The sequence below is a fragment of the Plecotus auritus genome, assembly GCF_963455305.1.
Source record: "Plecotus auritus genome assembly, chromosome: 2".
NCBI classification, from domain to species: domain Eukaryota; kingdom Metazoa; phylum Chordata; class Mammalia; order Chiroptera; family Vespertilionidae; genus Plecotus; species Plecotus auritus.
In genome coordinates this window covers 110,898,291-110,922,053 of record NC_137771.1, presented here as the reverse complement: position 1 = coordinate 110,922,053, position 23,763 = coordinate 110,898,291, and the positions used below count along the sequence as shown (strand labels likewise).

Here is a 23,763-nt window from a genome sequence, read left to right as displayed (position 1 = left end):
ATCTCCAAAGGGATTCATGTGGTACAGATACATAACATTTTTTAAAAAAATCTAAATTATCTTTATTCAAAATATATCATACAGAGTACAAATTTTAAAAGTGAGGCTGATGGTCTGTAAAATATAGTTTCATCATGCATAATTTATAGAAATCAAACTATAGTTAAAATATTTTAAATAAAGATATAGCAGTCCCAATAAAATCTCTGGGTTCTCCCAACAATTATCATGTGGGTCTCCTTGTCCTAAAATTCTGTGTATCCCTACATATTTTTTAATGAACAAGAATATCAGGTCCCTCAAAAGTTTAGAGTTCACTGATAAGGTAGTCTACCACTTGCTGTCCCTCCTTGAAAACAATGGAAAAGGAGTCCTACATGAACTTTCTAAACCCTAACTCCATCTTTTTGTCTCTATGCCACTTCTCATGGTTTCTGGTATCTCATGGTCACAAATCCTCTTTTCTATAGGGTCTTCCAGTTTTGAAATCATATTCTTAGCAGGATTTTCTTATTTATAGGTAATATCAACAATAAAATATTATGCTGTGGCCCTAACCCTTTGATAAGTTGAAATAATTATAAAACATGAAATTTCAAATGTTCCTAGTTGTCTACCAGCATTTATACATCAAAGGGCACAATTTGAAATAATTTTCCTTAATATACTAGTGGCCCGGTGTACAAAATTCGTGTGTGTGTGTGTGGGGGGGTGTCCCTCAGTCCAGCCTGCACACTCTACAATCTGGGAACCCTCGGGGGATGTCCGACTTGCCGGTTTAGACCCGATCCCACAGGATCGGGCAGTCAGATATCCTTCTCGCAATCCAGGACCACTGGCTCCTAACAGCTCACCTGCCTGCCTGCCTGATCACCCCTAACCACTCTGCCTGCTGGCCTGCTCACCGCCAACTGCCCCCCAACCGGCCTTCTCGCCAACTGCCCCCCCTCGACCGGCCTGATCACCTCCAACTGCCCTCCGCTGCTGGCCTGCTCGCCCCCAACTGCCCCCCTGGCTGGCCTGATCTCACCCACCAGCATGCTTGCCCCCAACTGCCCCCCCCCCGCACCAGCCTGCTGGCCCCCAACTACCCCCTTGTGCCGGCCTGCTCACCCCCAACTGGCCCCCCTGCTAGCCTGCTTGCCCCCAACAGCTCACCCGCTGGCCTGATCACCCCCAACTGTCCTCCCCTCCTGGCCTGATTGCCCCTAACCGCCTCTGCCTCGGCCCCGACACCATGGCTTTGTCTGGAAGGTCTCCCGGTCTAATTAGCATATTACCCTTTTATTAGCACAGAAGATAGAGGTCTGGCGCATGGGCGGGAGCTGGCTGGTCTGCCCTGAAGGGGGTCCCCTTGGGGGGTGGGGCCGGCCTGGGCGAGGGGCCTGGGGCAGTTTGCAGGCCAGCCACACCCCCATTGGGGTGGGGATCCCCACTGGGGGTGGTGCTGGCTGGGGCAAGGGGCTGGGGCAGTTTGCAGGCCGACCACGCCCCCATCGGGGTGGAGGTCCCCACTGCGGGGGGCGAGGCTGGCCTGGGTAAGGGGCTGAGGGCCATTTTCAGGCTGGCCACACACCCTTCGGGATAGGGGTCCCCACTGGGGGGCATGGCTGGCCTGGGTAAGGGGCTGAGGGCCATTTTCAGGCTGGCCACACCTCAATCAGGGTGAGGGTCCCTGCTGCAGGGTGTGGCTGGACTGGGCAAGGGGCTGAGGGCCATTTGCAGGCTATCCATGCCCTCATCGGGGTGAGGGTCCCTACTAGGGGGGCGTGGCCGGCCTGGGCGAGGGGCTGAGGGCCGTTTGTAGGCTGTCCATGCCCCCATCGGGGTGAGGGTCCCTGCTGAGGGTGCGTGGCCAGCCTGGGCGAGGGGCTGAGGGCCATTTGGGGGTGGTTTGCAGGCCAGCCAAGCCCCCAGTTTTGTCCGGAAGATCTCCGAAGGGTCTCCCGGTCTAATTAGCATATTACTCTTTTATTAGTATAGATACCAATATTCTAGAGAGTCAAACAAATAATTTTGGAAAATGCATGTTATTGAGTATTCTTGTTCCTTACTCGTTGAAGAAGTTTATCTCTGTAGTGTTCTACTTGCTCCTGAAAGCTCTGGCCTGGTTTTTTAGGTCTTTTTCCAGATTCCAATTCATCCTGAAACTTCATAACTTTGAGCTGTAAAGACAAAATTTTTTCATCACTATAGTTTCTCAAGTACTGCTTGATGAACAAAATAGAAACAGAGGCATGGATACATGGAACAGACTGACAGCTGTCAAAGGGGAGGGGGGCAGGGGGTCTGGATGAAAGAAGGTGAAATGATTAAGTAAACCCCCCCATATATATATATGTATATATAACACATAGACACAGACAATAGTGTAGTGATAGCCAGGGGAAAGGGAACTGTGGTGGAAGTGGGCAAAGAGGGGAAATGGGGACAGAAAGAGACTTTGCTTGGGGCAATGGGGCACATGATTCTGTGTGTAAATGATCTTTTATTGAGTTGTACACTTGAAACCTGTACCCCAATAAATTCAATTAAAAAAAAAGATTTTTCTTTGAAACAAGCGTATCAAAAGGAAAAACATAAATACAGCAAAGTAGCACATGTCAGACAAGCCCAACTATGCAGAACTCAAATGATCGAGCATGGACCCACATGCCCTCCGTACAATCGTTTAAGATGACTCAAAAATCTGAATGTGGTTCATGCCCTTAAGAACTTATCTCAACACAATGATAATGAAGTTGGTATCTGGTTCCCCAAAGAATTACATTTTAAAATTAGAATTTGGTTCACAATGCAAATCCCCAAAGATTAAGTTGTGAGAGGCAGGCACTACAAGAGCAAGAGAAACAACTGAGGAGTGTCTAGCAAAGAAAGGAAAGGTCAGATTATCAGAGAGCACATATATACAAATACATAGAAATTAACAAAAAAGCTAAATTAGTTTTTTTCTCTTTAAGCCAATAAGGAAATAGAACATTTAAGAATGATCAAAGTCTGTTTTGGCATTTTTAATTATCAAAATGTCACTTCAATTATCAAGGAAATATATTTTTAATGAACTCAGTCTTTGTTTCTACTCCAATATTCCATCAGGTCAGTAAGGTGGAGTTCAGCAAGGCTGTTAAAATGGGGCACATGCAGCTTGAAAAGGGCAACCGTGAGTGTATTCATTGACACCCATCACCTTGAGCCCCTAAAAACTCTAGAGAGAGTGTAACTGAACACATCCAGGAAAAATGAATCAACCTAACTCTGAAATCTCGCCTCTAAACTTATAATAACACCATATGATTCTGTGTAAAGTAAAGAAAATGCTTTCTCTGTTAACTTTTTGGTTTGGTGATATCTGAGAATGAGGTGAACAAGAACTTATACCAGCACAACAGTGAGTAGGTGGAGAAACGGAAATAAGGTAATGAATTATCAGTAAAAAGAATAGCACTGACAGAGTATGCATTAAAAAATAAATACTGTTAAATGAATGGACAGAATATTAACATTCACTCATGTATACTTTTTTGTGTTTGTTTGTTTGTTTTGAGGGAGAAACATCAGTGTGAGAGTGAAACATTGATTGGTTGCCTCCTGCATGCCCCCTACCAGGGTGGAGCCTGCAACTGGAGTATGTGGCCTGAGCAGGAATCGAACTGGCAACCTTTTGGTGCATGTGATGACTCCCGAACAACTGAGCCACAATGGCCAGGGCCATTCATGTACACTTTTGAGATTCTGGACTGACTTGCTACACTAAGGCATGTTTCCAAACCTTGTGGCAAGGAACAGGAAGAAAGGTTCCCATTATAGAATTCTTCCCTGACATATTTGAATATCTTTGATAATAAATAGAGGCATTAAAAAAGGAGAGGGATAGGGGGAGGGGAGAATCTGCTGGAGACAGTTTGGACTCTCCCATAAGTTTTTCTCCTTCTTATTGTTAAGCTCCACTTAATGTCTACTGTCTTTCCATCACTAAAGGATGCAGACACTTAAAGTTAGCATCCTATATAATAAAGAGGTAATATGCAAATTGCCCATCACTCCAACACACAAGATGGCCGCCCCCATGTGGACACAAGATGGCCGGCAAGGGAGGGAAGTTGAGGGCGATCAGGCCAGCAGAGGAGAGCAGTTAGGGGTGACCAGGCCCGCAGAGGAGGGCAGTTGGGGGTACCAGGCTGGCAGGGGAAGGTAGTTTGGGGGAACAGGCCTGCAGGGGAGAGCAGTTAGGGGCGACCAGGCTGGCAAGGGAGGGCAGTTAGGAGTGACCGGGCCAGCAGAGGAGGGCAGTTAGGGGCAATCGGGTTGGCAGGGGAGCAGTTAGGCGTCGATCAAGCTGACAGGGGAATGGTTAGGGGGTGATCAGGCTAGCAGGCAGAAGCGATTAGGGGCAATCAGGAGGTAGGCAGGTGAGCAGTTGGGAGCCAGCAGTCCTGGATTGTGAGAGGGATGTCTGACTGCCCTCGAGGGGTCCCAGATTGGAGAGGGTGCAGGCTGGACTGAGGGACGGACACACACACACACACACACACACACACACACACACACACACACACACACACCATGCACGAATTTCATGCACCGGGCCTCTAGTACTATAATAAATGTACACCTAACTTGAACATGCCACAGAGTAGCTAACTTTTCTGAGTTATATTCTATGTACACTCAAAATGTAATGACTTTCATAATGTCAGATGTAATCTATTCATTAGAATATCTTCAGAGGATCTCCTATGTGCCAGGCACTGGAGAGACATGGTCCTTTGCCTCATGGAAATCAGTCTAGGTGGGGGATACAGAAATTAAGCAAGCAATCAAGAAAAAAACCCCATAAAACATAATCACTAATCATAACAGAAATAAATAGGGGAATATAAGAAAATCCAGATAAGAAAAAGGACATAGGGGGAGAAGGGATGCTTGAACAAAGAGGCCTGAAGGAAGTCAGCTGAGGCAGAGAGGGAACAGGATGTACCAAGGTGTGATGCCAAGAGGAAGCCTAGTTCAGTAGAAAAACTGAAAGGTCAGTGCAGTTTTAAATTTCAGTGCAATACAAACCTCGATTTCACGAAGTTTGGCTCGTTTTTCCTCACTCATTTCAGAGTACTTAGAGAACTTGGACTCGGTCATTTCTTCTTTGATTGGATTAGAATATAAATGATGTTCTTCAGATTTGGAACTTTGAGTATCTTCTTCATCTTCACTTTCTTCTTCTTGACTTTGGAAATAAGCAGAATACATTGTATATCAAGACAGCAAACAAAAGTTAAATTTAACAGTCTGGCTTAAACTGCCTTAGAGTTTAAATAACACTAACAAAGTATAAGAGGGAAATTCATCACAAAAACATTTTTTACAAAATGTTTGATCAAATAATATAGACAATTTTATAAAACTCTGTGTCCTCCACAGAAAAAGTTGGAACTTAAACATAACCATATTTTAAAAAATTCTGCTTATGTTAATGTTATGTGTGCCTTTCATTCTGCACCAAACTTTCCCTGCAGCAGTTAAATGAAATCACAGTTCAGAGTGACTTCAACCAGCTTAATGTTTAAAAAGCCAAGGGTTTACCCTTCCTCAGCAGAACCTATAAACGAGAAGAAACGTCAGTTTGAGGCACACAGATTTGCTATGAAACAATCAATAGAGTATGTAGAGAAATTATTTGATTAGCATATAACCCTAGGAATAAAGAAAGCAATGTGTAAATTTTAAATATTGGCACACACTAATGATACTGAAAGTTGTGCTGGTTCTATGTCAGATAAGAAGAAAATGAAAAACTAAGTGACTAGCATGGGTAGGGATACGAAGATCTAGTGGAAACAGACAGGCAGGCAACCATGTGTATCATTACTACCACAGGATTAACAAAATGTTCTTTAAGCACACAAAAAATGAAGGAGCTTAAGATAAAGTTGTGTGTTTGCGTCTGGGTTTTGTGTGTGTATATGTTAAATTTGGGCAAAGCAAGTCGTCCATGTAAAAACAAACTCAGAATGTTTATGTATATAAACAAAATTCCTTATAAACAATATTGTAAAACAGTATTAGCAAATATGCCATTTCTCTTTAATGTTTAAAGTCTCAGCTGAGAAGTCCTTATATGTTGGTATTTGGGTACTAAATACATTCTACCGTATGTAGGAGTCCTTTTAGTATATAGAACACTATCCAAGATAATGTAAAAACAGTTATAAACAAATTCTTCCCAAATAAGAATTTCATTATTTTAGAGTCTGATAAGATTTGCACACTGAATGAGAAAAACATAAGCAAAGCAGATAAAAATAAAGTACTGGCAATTTAGAATAAAAAAAAGACATGATAATAAAAGAAAACTAGCTTTTTTTTTTTTTTAAGAAAATTAGCTTTTTAATTTCTCATCCAAAGGTCCCTTCCAGTATATTACTACTATGCTTTATAAACTTAAGACTCTCAGAACCCACAAATCATTAGTACTATATATAGGTACAACTTGACACAACACTTAGGTAAGGAGAAAAAAATCAAGGCCAACTATTAAACAAACACTGTATTTTTGCAAATAAACTTTTCACTTAATATTTCTCACTAATCTGTCAAAAACGTCCTAAATGTATTTTTTAATTTTTTAAACACGAGAATTTGTTTTATGGTACATAAAACTTTTACCAGTGTTTCAGATGCTTTTAAACAGCTCAATTGTGTGTGTGTATGCGCGCGCGAGTGCACGTGCATATAAGTGTAGGTGTTTACTGAAGCATTATTCTGGACAGGGTCTATCAATAAGGACGTTACACAGTTAAATAAATTGTGGCATCTGTGTAATGGAAATTACGTAAATTCCAGCCTATTATTTATTTGTTTCGATTTTTTTTTCAAGATTTCAAATGTTTCTTGGTAAACTTCCTTGTGCACTTACCTCAATGACTGCTTGTAAATATAGATGACTACAGAGCAGCTAAATAAGTAGACTGACATGAAATAATACCCATGACACTAGCGTGACAAGCACAGGTCATAGAATAGTATGGACAGTATTATATAATTAATGTTCAAAAACGATATGCATGTTTTTACACATACAGAGAAAGGATCTAGATGGCTGGACACTAAACATTAACCATATTATTAAGCCTATTATTAAATGAGACACACTACACTTCAATAATTTAAGATATATTTTAGAATTCTCATTTTAATTTTTCAAGGCCCAAGCAGTGTGTTTTAATTGGTTATGACTTTAGCTCTTAAATTATCAATTCTAGGTTCAGATCTTATCACAACTTCATCTTGCTCTTTAAAGAAATAGAAACTCAAGACTCTAAACCCATACAGAATTCATTACAAATGAAGTTATATTACTATTTGGAACTTTTATCCTAAACATTTGTGATACTATATATATTTTTAAATCACATTTCTGCCACAATAATTACTAGTTTCAAAAAGCAGTTCCTTAGTAAAAAGGCGTTTTGTATTCAGCCACTAGAGAGCAGTAGTGAGACATAGGAAAATTTTAAGGCTCAAAGTTGTATGGGAAAAACTTCCTTGCTTTGTACTTTCATAAAATTATTTTTCTTATCATGATTTATTTAGAGCTCTTATAAAAATAAAAAATATAAATTATATTTTCAGTAATCCATGCCTTACTGTATGAACATGATTATTCTCAATACTACAATGCATTTCTTCCAAACATTAACACAAATATCAAATGTATGCAAAAAAATTAACACCTTTATAAATGAAACCCATTAAACAGTATTTGAACTCTGCAATGGCTTTTCTACCCTTTCTTTACTCTAAATTAAATAATCATTCTATGAGTACACAGACTCATTCTACAGCAGTGATTCTACAATGTTGGAAGATGTTATTAATGGGATTATAGATATAAAAACAGTTAAGAAAACCATTGTTCCCAATTCCTATACTCCTAAACAGTCTCAGATAGGTATTTCCACAAACCATATCTACATTTTTAAATACTCTGTGATAACAATTGCTGACTTCTTCTGAACACACTGACATTTATGGAAAGGCATTACTGTTGCCATGTCTTCCTCATCATATAAAATTGTTTCCACAAATGGCTCTAGCCGGTTTTGCTCAGTGGATACAGCGTCAGCCTGTAGTCTGAAGGGGCCCAGGTTTGATTCTGGTCAAGGGCACATGCCTGGGTTGCGGGCTTGATCCCCAGTAGGGGGCGTGCAGGAGGCAGCCAATCAATGATTCTCATGTTTCTATCTCTCCTCCCTTCCTCTCAGAAATCAATAAAAAAAATTTAAAAAAATTGTTTCCACAAATGCTAATCAATCATATTTCTCTAAATGCTACTAATACCCACTTATTGAATCCATACAAATGCTCAAATTGTGCTGGGACACAAAGGTCCCTTTGTTCACTCTTCCATTTGAGAGCAATAAAAAACCAAACATTTAAAAATCAGAAATTCTTGTGTTCTTGAGGCCACATCTTTTTCTAGTTAAAAAGTTAACTTCCTGTGCAATTATTTTAAAAAGGTGTCAAGTGCTATGGAAAAACTACTAATATTAACTTGCAGAATTCGGGAGCAGGGATTCCTATAGTTACATTTGACGTCACATGCAAAAACAATTTTGGAGTGATGAGCAATAAGCAAAACTCAAAATTACAATTTCTTCATGCATTAAGGAATATTTTTTCCTTTTAATATTAATTCTTTTGAGGTTTTTATATTTAAATAACATAACAGATTGAATATGTATTTTTCCAGCAATGTACAATCTAAAAGAAAAGAAGTATAACCTTCCTATTCACATTTTAATAAATTTTCTGTGAAGCAAAAGAAAAAAGATTTAAAATAAATGTGGGTGACCATTTAGTAACCACAAAGTGAGAATGTAATACCTAGCACAGAAAAATAAACTCAACAACAAAGTGAAACCAGATGCAGCAAGACCAGAAATCTAAAGCTCCTCATTCACTAGAAAAACAATGGATAACTAAAATTGATACTCATAACAAGGTTTTTAACAGTGAAGTTTCCCTCTCTACTATGCAATAAAATGAAAAAAAGGGAGCACATATGCAATAAGAAACAGAGTATATTAAAAACTTAGATCCTTAGATTCTTACTTTTGATTTTCTTCTTCTTCTGATTCTTCATGCTGGTCAAATAACTCCCATTTAGAAGTTGTTACAGCTGGGTGGAAGGGGAAAAAAAGATCTAATTCCGTAAGGTAAGTTAGCATTTTTGCAGAAGCTTAGTAGAAGCCCAGCTATAGAAGTGAAATTTTGTATTACAAAGGTTATCTACGTTTATTTATTCTTTGGCCATTTCTATGCTAAAATCTCTTTCTTTCCTCCTCACACCTACACTATACTTTTATTCAAATTCATGAAATGACAAATAATGTTATCCTTATTTCTGTGCTAGATGGTAAGATTTATTTCATTAGAACCTACAAGTATTAACAAATACAGGTTATAAGCAGCAGGATACATGTCCAAGTAAGTATGAAAGGCAGATCCAAGACAAGCACTATGGGAGGGCCAAACCTTGGTTTCTCTGAAACTGACTTCTAAGTAGATTTCCACACAGGTACAGCCTCCCATCTACATTTTCTACTGAAATGCCTTAACCTGAAAGGGTTTTAGTGATTTCTCTAATTACTCTCAAAGCATAAAAACGGAAAGATCTAAGGAAATTATAACAGGTACCACTATGAAAACTTAGCCACTAGACATAAACCTGGTAACACTGGGTCTTAAGGTTGAAATATTGTAAAACATACTCACATATCCCAATGATTGCTTTTTAAGTACTGAATTTTCTAAAATTCAGTATTTGTTTTTTTACTCACCCTGTGCTTCCAATTCAGATTCATCTACAGCTTCCCATTTTGATGGAGCAACTTTAAATATAGGCTCATTCTTCTTTGAGTCTTCAGTGGCATCCACTATGAGGAAACATAAGCCATTAACCCTGACTTCCAGGGGATGACCTAAATTAAAGAGTTTATGGGTATTCACTGTATCAGCTATTTTTAAAACACGCCAATACCTGACCTCTTTTCTCTTAGATTGTCAAATTAAAAAACGACAACAGATAACACAATAGCTGTCCAGTGTGAATGAATCAAAATTATACCTTTTTTTTGTCAGATGGGCATAAAATGGTATTTTTGGTGTGCTGCATGCAGAATTTTAGTAATTATAGTTTATGTATGTGCCATGAGATGAAAAATCACTACAATGTATTAAAAATAATAATAATAATAAAAATAAGGCCACACATGGACTAATAATTCTAGTGTCAAAAACAAAGATTATGCCCTGGCTGGTTTGGCTCAGTGGATAGAGCATCAATCAGCCCACGGATTAAAGGGTCTCAGGATCCCGGGTTTGATTCCGACCACGGTCACACATACAGCGGTTGCAGGCTTGATCCCAGCCCTGTGTGGGGCGCATGTGGGAGGCAACTAATCAATGTTTCTCTCTCTGTGTTTCTCCCCCTCCCTTCCACTCTCTCTAAAAAAAATCAATGGAAAAATATCCTCAGGTGAGGATTAACAACAAAAAATAATAATAAAAACAAATAAATAAATAATAAAAAAATAAAAACAAGGATTATGACTACACAACTCTCTGAGTCTGAGATCAAATTTTTAAATAGCATATAAATCAACTCAGAACATGTAGGTTATTTTTATTTCAAGCAAATAAAGAAGTAAAAGAATCTTTAATATCTTTACTTAAATTACCATTTAAACCACAGATCGCATATATCATGCAATATCTTAACATAATTCAAATGTAATGGAGATTGCATAGAATTCTTATTTCCAAAACTGATTTTTGGCAGCTAAGAAAACAGCCTATTTGTTAGGAAGATTAATAATAAAAACAGAACTGATAAAAGCAGGCACCTGGGATTATGAATACAATTGAGCACAAGATTTTACCTTTAGTTTCTTGACAATTAAGACAAAAAAAAAAAAAAAAAAAAAAAGATGCCCTAAACAGTTTGGCTCGGTGGATAGAGCGTCAGCCTGCGGACTTAGGGGTCCCAGGTTCGATTCCGGTCAAGGGCATGTACCTTGGTTGCGGGCACATCCCCACTGGGGGGTGTGCAGGAGGCAGCTGATTGATGTTTCTCTCTCCGTCTTCCTTTCTCTCTGTAAAAAATCAATAAAATATATATTTAAAAAAAAAACAAAGAGCCCGACCGGCTCAGTGGTTGAGTGTTGACCTATAAACCAGGTCACTGTTCAATTCTCGGTCAGGGCATATGCCCGGATTACAGGCTTGATCCCCAGAGGGGGTTGTGCAGGAGGCAGCCAACCAATGATTCTTTCTCATCACTGATGTTTCTATCTCTCTCCCTCTCCCTTCCTCTCTGAAATCAATAAAAATATAATTAAAAAAAAAAAAGACAAAAAGAGAAGCTTGTTAATATAATAGGCTCACTGTCCCAACAAAAAAAAAATGTGACCAGAAAGAATATCTTTTCTTCACACAATTGTATTACTTGTATTTGAATTTGGAAAAGGCAGAAATAAAAAAGTTAATGACTGACATCTTATTCAGAAATTATAACTTTTTTCCATATCAGCTTGTGTGGACATTCAAGAGTTTTGGAATAAAACTTAGGTATTAACAAATTTAGATTTAATCAGTCTGAAATCTGAACTTACAAGGCACTCCATCAAGATCATCATCAAAACTCTTTATAGGGACTCCATCAAGATCATCAATGGGAGTAGCATCAATAGGAATTCCATCCACATCTTCCAAAGGTGCACCATCAAGTTCTTCTTCAATAGGAGCACCATCAAGGTCATCTGGTACATCCTATGGAAACACACATACAACAGTAACATTTTCTTTAACTTACTGAAGTCATATTGCTAAAGATGAATTCGCAGTATAGAATAAACCAACCAAATGGATACCCACATTCCCAGGTCTAATGTGAGGACAAGAGAGGAGCAAAAGTAGGTTTACAGTTGTTTGTATGGAAAATAATACAATCCTACATAATAAAAACCTAATATGCAAATCGACCGAACGGCAGAATGACCAGTAGCTATGACGTGCACTGACCACCAGGGGGCAGACGCTCAACGCAGGAGCTGCCCCCAGCCCTCAGGCCAGCCAAGGTGGGTGCCAGCGGGGGGGGGGGGGGGGGGGGGAAAGACCCCCAATCACCCCGCCAGTCGCCCAGACTGGCCCTGATTGCCAGCCAGGCCTAGGGGCCCCACCCATGCAGGAATTTCATGCACCAGGCCTCTAGTACTTAATAAGTAGTAATACAAGAATAAACTGTGTTTTGGGTACTCACAACTATAAACCTACTTTGCCCCATCTTGTATTTTATGCCCTAGCCAGTGTGCTCAGTGGTTAGTGTCAGCCTGAGCACCCAAGGGTCTCTGGTTTTGATTCCCAGTCAGAAGCACATAGCTGAGCTGCAGGTTCAATCCCCATCCAAGTTGGGGCTTGTGAGGGAGGCAATCAATCGATGTGTCTCTCTTACATCGATGTTTCTCACACGTTCCCTCTCTCCCTCCCTCCCTCCCTTTCACTTTCTAAAAATCAGTTGAAAGAATATGCTTTATCATCCAGTCTGACAAAGGAACAGCAGCCATTCATTCATGCATTATTTATCAAATATTAACCAAGTGTTTACTGATGCCAAGTACCATGTGAGGCACTGAGTATATAATGATGAGTGAAAACAAGTTTGGTCCCTTAGTCTCTTCTGTCATAGAGCTTAGAATTTGGGGGGGTGGGGGAGAGCCAGGTAATCAGATAACCACAACAATCTTATCCTATATAATAAAAGGCTAATATGCAAATCGACCAAATGGCAGAATGACCAGTTGCTATGATGCGCACTGACTACCAGAGGGCAGACGCTCAGTGCAGGAGCTGCCCCCTGGTGGTCAGTGCACTCCCACAGGGAGAGCGCCGCTCAACAAGAAACCAGGCTCATGGCTGGCGAGCACAGTGGCAGTGGCGGGAGCCTCTCCTGTCTGCGCAGCAGCGCTAAGGAATTTGAACTGCCAGCTTAGGTCCGCTCCCTGGGCTGGCAGTCAGACATCCCCTGAGGGTTCCTGGACTGCGAGAGGGCGCAGGCCGGGCTGAGGGACCCCCTGAGTGCACGAATTTTGTGCACGGGGTCTCTAATATACATATAACTGCAACTAGGATGAATGCTAAAACAAGGAGGTATATCATACTATCAGAGTACATAATAAGTAGTTTCACCTAAAGAGGTCAGAGAAGATTCTGACATCATGCTTAAACTGAGGTCTGAAGATCTCAGGTAAAATAAAAAAGATGTTCCAGAAAGAGCTATGGTAGGAGGAAACATTATACATTGAAGAAAAATAAAAAGAAATTGACACAGTACCATGTGGTTGGAATATGGATGCCAATTAGGAATATCTTGTAAGGAAGAAAGTGAAAATATGACAGCTGGATTGAATTATAAATATGAAAGATTCAAGAACTACTGAGGAGGTAAAAAGCAACAGAATGGTGATGAATAGAATCCACTATCATTGTGGTACATCTTTTCATGTTCATACATACTCATATAGCTACTAGAGGCCCGATGCACAAAATTCGTGTGTGTGTGTGTGTGGGGGGATGAAGTAGAGGTCCCTCAGCCTGGCCTGCACTGCACCCCCTTGCAATCTGGGACCCCTCACTCTAGCGCTTGCCTGCTCGGCTTGCCGCTGAGCTCACCAGCCGGGAGCCCAGTTTCTGGCTGAGCAGTGCTCCAGCTGTGGGAGTGCACTGACCACAAGGGGTCAGCTCCTGCATTGAGTGTCTGCCCCCTGGTGGTCCGTGCGCATCATAGCAACCGGTAGTTCCACCAGTATTTCTGCTGTTCCGTCGATTTGCATATTAGAGTTTTATTACATAGGATCTTTAGTCTAACAAAATAAAATCCTACTACATAGATTCCCAATTACTTGCTTTTTTCTACTGGTATACAGTAAATCTTTTCATATCATCAAATAAAAAACCAGTCACTGATTTTCACATAAGTACACAAAACAGAGAATTTCTGTTACAAATAATCTCAACTAGTGAGTTCTAGTAATTCCAGCAACAAAATCTACTATTTAGTGGTAAAAATATTTTCATGAAGAAATTTTCTATCTGTAACATATCACACTCCAGAGCATCCCCAGAAATAAATTTTAAAATAATCAGACAAGGCCCTGGCTGGGTAGCTCAGCTGGTTTAGAGTATCGCCCCGGTACACCAAGGCTGCAGGTTTGATCCCCAGTAATGGCACATACAAGAATCAACCAATGGATGCATAAATTAGTGGAACAATAAGTCAAGATTTCTAATGTTTCTCTGTCTCTCCTTTCCTCTATTTCTCTTTGAAATCATCATATAAAAATCATCCTAATATATAAAAAACCCTGGGTACATCACATCCGCAACAATCGGGAGGCTCGACCAACCAGAAGTTAGTCCTGCTGTCAGCGCTGGGTTGCCATGGAGACCCAACACTAACTGCTGAGGGGGCTGCGAATATCAGGCCAGGAGAGAGGCCTGAAGAGAGAAGCAGAGTCTGATCTGTAGCCTCTGTGGCAGCTGTTGATCAGCACTTGCTTCTCTTTCTTTCCAGGCCTGGTCAGCAGCCGCACCTCCATTTCTCTCCAGGCCTCCACCGGGGTTACTGATCAGCCCCACCTTTCTGATCAGGCCCTGTTGATACGCCCAGAGACACTGACTTGGCATAGAAACCGACCAATCAGAACCAAATTGGCCGGCAGAGGAGGGCAGTTGGGGGCGAGATCAGGCCTGTAGGGGAGGGAAGTTAGGGGTGATCAGGCAGGCAGAGGCAGTTAGGGGAGATCAGACTGGCAGGGAAGGGCAGTTGGGAGCAAGACCAGGACGGCAGGGGAGGGCAGTTGGGGGGGGAAACAGGCCTGCAGGGGAGGGCAGTTGGAGGGAAATAGGCTGACAGGAGAGGGCAATTGGGGGCGACCAGGCCTACAGGGGAGCAGTTAGGTGTTAATCAGGCTGGCAGGGGAGCAGTTAGGTGTTAATCAGGCTGGCAGGGGAGTAGTTAGGGGGTGATCAAGCTGGCAGGTAGAAGCAGTTAGGGGCAATCAGGCATGCAGGCAGGCGAGTGGTTAGGAGCCAGCAGTCCTGGATTGTGAGAGGGATGTCCGACTGCAGGTTTAGGCCCGATCCCAAGGGGTCTCATATTAGAGAGGGTTGCAGGCTGGGCTGAGGGACCAGCCCCACTCAATGCACAAATTTTGTGCACTGGGTCTCTACTTAAATATAATAATCAGACAAATATACTGAGTACCTACCTCTGTTTCCTTTTCTTCAATAATATTTACAAGTCCTAAGAAAATATTTTGTAATTTGATCAAAAATGGTTCTGGATAAATTGCCCAATCTTCCCATGCTCTGAAGCAGGTCATTACCCGTTGCTAAACAAATAGGAAAACATAACAAATTATTTATGACAACAATTCAAACTTCATCTCATGAAAATAAATATCACAATTTGTTGAATTTTTCACTAAGTCAAAATTCTTTTTACAATTTAAAGAAAATAACTATCATTGCCATGTTTTTAAACAAATCAATGTCGTTATTTAATTAAAATTAATTAAAAATTTAATTAAAAAAAATTAAAAAGCAGCACTATTTGTTCTTGATCATCCTAAGATCACTGTCCCATACATATCACTAGTGGTACACATGAGGCCACATTCTGGGAAACATTATCTTAGGAACTTATGAAAGCTGGATATCAAGGTATGTAAGATAGGACCCAAATTCCTTTATAATCCAATGAAGTACTTCCTAATTCTGGCTAACACTTTTTTTTTGGTCCCATCCCTAAACCTCTCTATATAAACTCTGACTTATGGTCATTTAAGGTTAAAATATTTTAAGTGCTGTTGGTTTGTTTGAATCCCCTAAATGGTGCTGTCATTGGGCATCTTTCCAAGCTAAAAAATTTCCTTACAGAAGTCTTCTTCCAATGAAAATACATCTATTTATTCAATTACTACGAAATTCGTGCACAGGGGTGTGTGTCCCTCAGCCCAGCCTGCACCCTCTCCAATCTGGGATCGGGCCTGAACGGGCAGTCAGACATCCCTCTCACAATCCAGGACTGCTGGCTCCCAACTGCTCGCCTGCCTGCCTTCCTGATTGCCCCTAACCGCTTCTGCCTGCCAGCCTGATCACCCCCTAACCACTCCCCTGCCAGCCTGATTGATGCCTAACTGCTCCCCTGCCAGCCTGGTTGCCCCTAACTGCCCACCCTGCAGGCCTGGTCAACACCCCCCCAAATGCCCTTCCCTGCAGGCTTGATCGCCCCCAACTGCCCTCCCCTGCTGGCCTGATCCCTCCCAACTGTCCTCCCCTGCTGGCCATCTTGTGGCAGCCATCTTGTGTCCACATGGGGGCAGCCATCTTGTGTGTTGGAGTGATGGTCAATTAGCATATTACTCTTTTATTAGATAGGACAGAGGCCTGATGCATGGGTGGGGGCTGGCTGGTTTGCCCTGAAGGGTGTCCTGGATCAGGGTGGGGGTTCCCTTGGGGTGTGGGGCAGCCTGGGCGAGGGGCCTGTGGTAGTTTGCAGGCCAGCCACGCCCCCCAGTGATCCAAGCGGAGGCCCTGGTATCTGGGATTTGTTTATCTTCTATAATTGAAACTTTGTAGCCTTGAGCAAAGGCCAGGGCGGGTGGAAAGCTTGGCTTCCTCCATTGCCGGGGAAACCCAAGCCTCCTGCTCACTCTGTGGCTGTAGCCATCTTGGTTGGGTTAATTTGCATACTCACTCCTGACTGGCTGGTGGGCATGGCTTGTGGGTGTAGGGAGGTACGGTCAATTTTCATATTACTCTTTTATTAGATAGGATAAGGTATTTTGTTTAGCTTTTCTTAACATGGGCTTACAGCTTAAGAGGTTATAAAAATTAGTAATGCATATACTTTGTAAACGTGGATAATTAAAATGTATGTTCCTAATCCAGCCAAATTATAAAAGTTTAACAACAGGAATATTGTTCTAAGAAATGTATTGTTAAGTGATTTCATCGTGCAAACATCAGAGAGTGCACCTACAACACCTAGATGGTACAGCTACTACACTCCTAGGCTGTATGGTATAGCCTATTGCTCCTGGACTACAAACCTGTGCAAGCATGTTACTGTACAAAACATGAGATTAAATCAAGCACAAGAGAACAATATTCAAGAGATTTATGAGGCTGTTGCCAGGTAACACGACATACTATTTTACAGCAAACATTTTATTTAGCAGAAAGAGTATATTCTAAAATAACCATAAAAGTGCCCTGGCTGGTGTGTCTTGGTGATTAGAGCATCAGCCCACACCCCAAAGGATCACGGGTTCGATGCCCAGTCAAAAGCACATACCTGGGTTACAGGTTTGATCCAGGCCCAAAGTTGGGGTGAGTGTGGGAGGCAACCAATTGATGTGTCTCTCTCACATAGATGTTTCTCTCTCTCCCCCCCCACTCCTTACTTCCCTTCCACTCTCTAAAAATCAATAGAAAAAATATCCTAGGGTGAGGATTAATGCCCCCAAAAAATACAATATCAAAAAGTTAAGTATATACAAAAACAAGTATGTCATTTATTATCATTAGCAAGTATTATGACTATACATAATAGTATATAACATACTTTTATGTGACTGACAGCACTGTAAGTTTGTTTACGCCAGCATTATTACAAAGATGTGAGAATATGCTGCACTAGTCATTACGATATCACTAGGCAAGGAGTTTTTCAGTTCCACTATAATCTTGTGTAAGAAACACTATATTTTTAAAAATTATTATTTTTTTTTAATCCTCACCTGAGGATATTTTTCCATTGATTTTCTAGAGAATGGAAGGAAGAGAGACAGAGAGAGAGAAACATCAATGTGAGAGAGACACATCAATTGGTTGCCTTTGCACATGCCCCGACCAGGACTGGGGCGATTGAGCCTGCAACCCAGGTACATGCCCTTGACCAGAACGGAACCTAGGACCCTCTGTCTGTAGGCTGACACTCTTTCCACTAAGCCAAACCAGCCAGGGCCCACCATCATTTTTTACTGAAATGTCTTTATAGTGCATTACTGTATACCATTGCAAGATAAGTGATCTTCTGAGTGTGTTTTTTGAAAAGTGCAGACTAATTTTCAGTGAAAAGTACTTAAAACTAAAACAATCGACAAAATAACACTAGATAATACATTTTAAATTTCAGGTATATTTTGAAATGAAGGTAACATCACAGTAAATTTCAGAATAATTTCTGAATCAGGCAAGTTATGTTTTATATCCTATATAATAAAAGTCTAATATGCTAAGTGTCCAACTGACCGGTTAGCCATTCAATATGCTAAGGCCACTCAATCAGTTGTTATGACATGCACTGACCAGCAGGGGATAGACGCTCCAATAGGTTAGCTTGCTGCTGGGGTCCGGCAGATCGGGACTAAGCAAGATGAGCTGGACACACCCTGGAGCCCTCCTGAGGCCCCTCCCCAGCTGGCCAACCTCCCGCATCCCTCCCCAGGCACGATCGTGCACCGGTGGGGTTCCTTGGCCTGACCTGTGCCCTCTTGCAATCTGGGACCCCTTGGGGAATGTCGGAGAGCTGGTTTCAGCCTGATCCCACAAGCCAGGCCGAGTGACCCCACTGGTGCACGAATTCGTGCACCAGGCCTCTAGTATGTCTTATATACTTTTCTAGCCATCCAATGTGCTTCTCAGTTCCCATCCCCCATATTCAACACTAAGGCAGCAAAAATAATAAAATAGTAAACATACCTTAAAGTTTTCAGACTGTAAATGGCCTTGAATTGTACGATAGGTAGCATTGAGGTCTGAAAATATCTGACATAACTTTGTTTCAAAACTGAAATTGAAATAATATATTCTTAAAACAGAATTTGTTTAAAAATCCCTATCTACTTCAGTGTGCTAGCCAAACCCCTCCCGGACCTAAAAAAAAAACACAACAAAACCTACCAATAAATTAAGTAATCTTGTAAAAATCAAGAATTAGGTGCTTAACCTCTAAAACTGTAATTCAACTGCTTTAATACCTAATTCTAAATTTTTCTCCTGCAAAATCCCCAAGAGTCTTAAGTAGTAGTTCCTTGATTAGCAAGGAACTTTACATCTGACACTTTCAGCCACCTAGTCTGAACTCTTTGTTTTATAAAAAAGCAAATGAAAGAGTTAAGTGACTTTTCCAAGGCAAAAAAACAAATAGGAGAACTAAGATTAGAACCCACACCTCCAAATTTCCTCTCAGAGTCTGTTAAGGGAGGAAATATTTCCCTAATTCATAAAATAAACACCAAAAGGAACTCTGGGGAATTATGGAAGAGTTCTAAATTAATTACAGTTAAGCAACATAATTTCCTATTGCCGAGGAAAGCATTAGCAATGAACTACAACAATATAATGATGATCAGAAAAAAACACATATTAGATAGTTAATGCTTTGTCTTTTGTCTCTTCGTCTGCCATTGTTTCAGTTTATTTATTATATAAGTGGCTAAATATTCAATAAAAAAGTTACTTTTTAACTGGTCCTATTTGTCTTGTTACCAAGTTAACCAATAAAAACTTTCAAAAAAATGCTACTTTAGCTTGAAAGTGGTTTAGTTCAATGAATGCAATCCAATTTTTTAGAATATTCTATGACTACAAAGAAATTCAAATTATTTATTATTGGAGGGTGTTAACAAAACAGTGCTCTCTTCTGAACTCCTTACCCTAAAGTATTTTATTTCAGAAATATCAATTTACATCATTATACTTACAATTTCCTATAATATGAAGCATTGGCAACTTTTGCTGAAGAGTTGTACAAAACATCAGAAACCAAATATAATCTGGCAATCTAGAATACCAAAAGATAACATAAAACCAATTAAAAATAAAAACCATCAGCAAACAACATATCTAGAAAAAAAATCCATATTGAATTTTTTGGAATCGGTGTAATAAGGCTAATGTTTACAATTTAATAATCATGACTAATTAGAATAGTTACAAGAAATTCCACAATCATGACTTTTGCAGGGATAAAACTTTAACTCATTTACATTTCAACCTATTAACTTCTCTGTCAATTAACATAACAAGACTGCATAAGAAAAGATTTCCTGGCTCAAGGTCTTCATATAAAAAAGGAAACCAATTTCAATCCAAAGAGTCAACTATTATCTCCCCTTTTACCTAATCAATCTGTCTATTAAGAAAAATCAGCTGGCACATAACTCAATAAATGTTATCTAAATGAATAAATGACAAATTGATTCATTAATTACTATATGATGAGGAACCTTGGCAAAGTAAGCATTCATTTTAACTTATAAGCCATCCAAGACTAGTTAGCTAGTGATAAGATCTAGGAATGAAAAGCAGATCTTCTTTTACTTGTTGGAATTTCTAAATTCAAGAGGGATTATAATTTTTAAATTAGATATATAACTCAATAATCTACTCAATTAGGAATTAAGCAGTATCTTATAAACAATTAACCTGTTAAGTGGTTTATATAATCCATATGATTACTTTCTTTTCTTAAAAATGTTTATTTTTGAATTTTGTAATTAGACTTAAAAATATCAATGTAATAATATTAACTGAAGTCCATCAGAATAAACAACTGTTTAAATGGTTTCATGAATAAACAAAAACAAAAATCATACCTTTTTGGGAAGGGGTGTCTTTAGGATGGACAATGACTCAGTAATGCAATCCACTATTTCTTCAGCAGCTTCAGCATTATTAAGACAGAAAACCATTGCATCTCCAATATCATTTTTCCTTGGAGTTAACCCCCGCAGGATTTCTTCTAATTTGTCCCTCTGTCTAAATACAAATTTCAAATGTCGTTATAGTTACTGCTTATAAACTTAATTTCTTTAAAACCCAATCAGTAAAATAATTCTGACAATTAAAGTGTGTTAAATCTGATTTGTAATAAGTCCCCCAAATATGTTCCTTTTTTTATAAAGAACTTATATGAGGAAGAATAATTTTCCTGGCCTTAAACTAATAAACAATTCCAGTGACTTTTATTTTACAAATTAAGTCATTTTAAAATTATGGGCACTTTTTCAAGAGTATTTAAAAGCACCCCAGTCCTTTTACACCACTCCACTGAAAAAGAACCTTCCTGTTCTTTACCCTCCTTTGAAGGAAGTCTGTTACTTTTAGCACTGCTACATAGCGTTAGGAAAGGCTAAAACAGGGGCTGATAAACTTCTCCTGTAAAGGAACAGATAGTAAATAGTTTAGGCTTTGCAATCCATATGGTTTCTGTCACAGTTACTTTACTGCTAGTACACCACCACAGAGCCATAGACAGCATGGAAAGGAATGGACATGACCGTGTTGCAATAAAACTTTACAAGAACAGAAGGCAGCCAGATTTAGCCTGTGGGCTGTTTGTGGACCCCTAGTCAAAATAATGAACACACATCTTCAGAAGCAAATATACTTCAAATACTATAGTTCTCCATTACCAAATGCTCTCATAAACAATGCATCAGTGCAACTAGATTCAGATTTATAGACTATGCAGTGAAATATATAATCCTATATGCTAAAAATTCTTTTTCCATGAGGTATACAGAACTTGCACTGAACATTTAGTAGTTACATTTTTTAAAAATAATTTATTCGTTTCTGATCACAAGGTACAGGGAGGATGCAAGGGCAATGCCTGTGACTCCCATGCTGTCCAACCCAGTCTAAGCATGTGATAGCTCGTACATCAGGCTCATCCTGACCCAAAGCATTCACTCACTTCCTAACTGCTGCAGAACACAGTATCTGACCATGTGGGAAGTTTAAATTTGTTTTCCAGCTTACTTGTAAATACTGAAACTGAACTAGCTATTCTAACTGCTAATTTCCTAAAGCTCTCAAGAATGAGTAGGTCACAGGCAAACTATGCCTGTACAGCTCTTAGAGCCATTTAAACCTTTTAGAAGGCGTTTCTTAAACAGCAGTGACTAAGGACCCTTCTTTGTTCCCAGTCTACTACTGTCCACAGTGCCTGTAGCCTTCGATGACAGCCCCTGGAGGTCCCTCATATCCTAGGGTGCAGTGAGGAAGGGCAGGCCAGGCCCAGCATGAGAAATTAACAGTCAATTTTATTGCACTCGGATTGGAAGTCCATGACTCTTGAGGACAACCTCTGTGTGTCAGTTTTCTTCTCCACATTCCTGTTTCCACAGCCTCACAAGCTGATTTTCCTTCCTGTAATGGATCTTGGCCTTCTCCTGCCTCTCCTCTTCCAGACTGGCTGTGACTGCTGGTACTTTCAGGGAAATCTAATGAGCCAGGCATCCTGGGTAGGCCAACTTCCCTGGTAGGCTTCAGACGCACACCCTTGAGGGCAGCAGGAGCCACCATTAGCATTTTCTTATCATAGGGCAGCGGGATCCCATCAACATCAAACACCTTAAGGCAGTCCAAGGCCGAAGGCCTCACTTGGTCTTGTGCGGCAGCATGCCTCACACAGTCCGCCAAAAGATGCGGCTGGGCTGGGAAGTGGTAAGGACCTTGGGATGGGTTGGTGTTCATCTGCTTGCAGAGGAAGGCCAGAACCTTCAACTTGTTTCTGTAAAAATTGTCAGAAATGTTGATGTCTTCACAGTGCATAGTGACGATGGCCGCCAGGCGCCCAGGAGATGCCTTAACCACCAAGCACCAGGACCTGCCCCTCCACCATCTTCATCAGCCGCTTGGGAAAAGATGTTTCTGCTTCTTAAACCAGGCTAACTTCACTGTCCCAGAGCTGGCAGAGCACTGTTAAGAACATATGCACCCATGGTGGCCATATACTGTACACTGTAGAGACACTTCAACAGTCAACCATCTGACCTTACTAAGCCAGACAACTATTTTTCCTCTTTATGTTGCATTCAGAGAGACAAGAATTCTAAGACTATTGAGGTAATTTCTGTAAGAATATGAAGTATTCCACTGCTAGAGAATCACTGCTTAAAAAATCACAAATTTTATTACCAATTTTATCAGTAGGAAGAGGTCAAGGTCAATAAAATACACACTTACTCTTGCTAAGATGTTTAAGCACATTTAAAAACTTTATTTTAAGATTAACATCTTACTAAGACCATTAATTAAAGCACCATTAAAGGACTTTTCTGAATATGTAACAGAAAGGGAAAAAAATCTTACTCTTCCTTAAGTGCTCCCTTTTTATTAGGCTCCTCTACAAAAGCTTCTGTTTCTTGCTCTTCTGACATCCCATGCAGGTATGGATTTAATGGTGGTGGCCTCCAAAAAGATCCATTTTTGAACATACGAAAATCTTCCGTCCGCCACTTAGTTGGAGAATCTCCCTAATAAACACCCAGAATGTTATTAGAAAGCTCCAATACCTCAGTCAAAATTAACAAAGTAACTGATTCTACTTGCCTGAAGAATAGAATAAAGCTTCCACCTATAGTAAACATGGGCTGGTGTCTGGTTTTCAAATAAGAATCTAAAATAAAACAAATTAAGCATCAGATTATTTAAGGAAGAACTGCATTCAAGTAATTATAAACAAATGAAAAATATCTGCCTACTTAGTTCTAAATAAAACCAAAAGCAAAGATTACTGAAGAGAAACTCCTATTCATGTCATGTGCTATCTATGTCTTTCCTCACCCAGCCCCAGAATGCCTTCATGACTGATATTAATACTCACAAGGCATATATGAATCTTGCTAAATC

At 40.2% G+C, this 23,763-nt stretch overlaps 1 protein-coding gene across 4 annotated transcripts in view; it reads right to left on the bottom strand.

Moving 5' to 3' along the window:
- U2SURP (U2 snRNP associated SURP domain containing) overlaps positions 1-23,763 on the bottom strand; it is a 64,524-nt gene that overhangs the window by 5,770 nt on the left and 34,991 nt on the right. For all 4 annotated transcript variants that reach the window (XM_080655718.1, XM_080655719.1, XM_080655720.1 and 1 more), the window contains 11 exons: positions 23,464-23,530; positions 23,224-23,387; positions 20,721-20,883; positions 19,827-19,906; positions 18,823-18,910; positions 15,324-15,446; positions 11,670-11,826; positions 9,837-9,932; positions 9,109-9,175; positions 5,062-5,221; positions 2,055-2,165 (listed from right to left, as the gene is read on the bottom strand). In XM_080655718.1, coding sequence (XP_080511844.1) covers positions 2,055-2,165; positions 5,062-5,221; positions 9,109-9,175; positions 9,837-9,932; positions 11,670-11,826; positions 15,324-15,446; positions 18,823-18,910; positions 19,827-19,906; positions 20,721-20,883; positions 23,224-23,387; positions 23,464-23,530 — 1,276 coding nt within the window. The remainder of the gene's footprint in view (positions 1-2,054; positions 2,166-5,061; positions 5,222-9,108; positions 9,176-9,836; positions 9,933-11,669; positions 11,827-15,323; positions 15,447-18,822; positions 18,911-19,826; positions 19,907-20,720; positions 20,884-23,223; positions 23,388-23,463; positions 23,531-23,763) is intronic.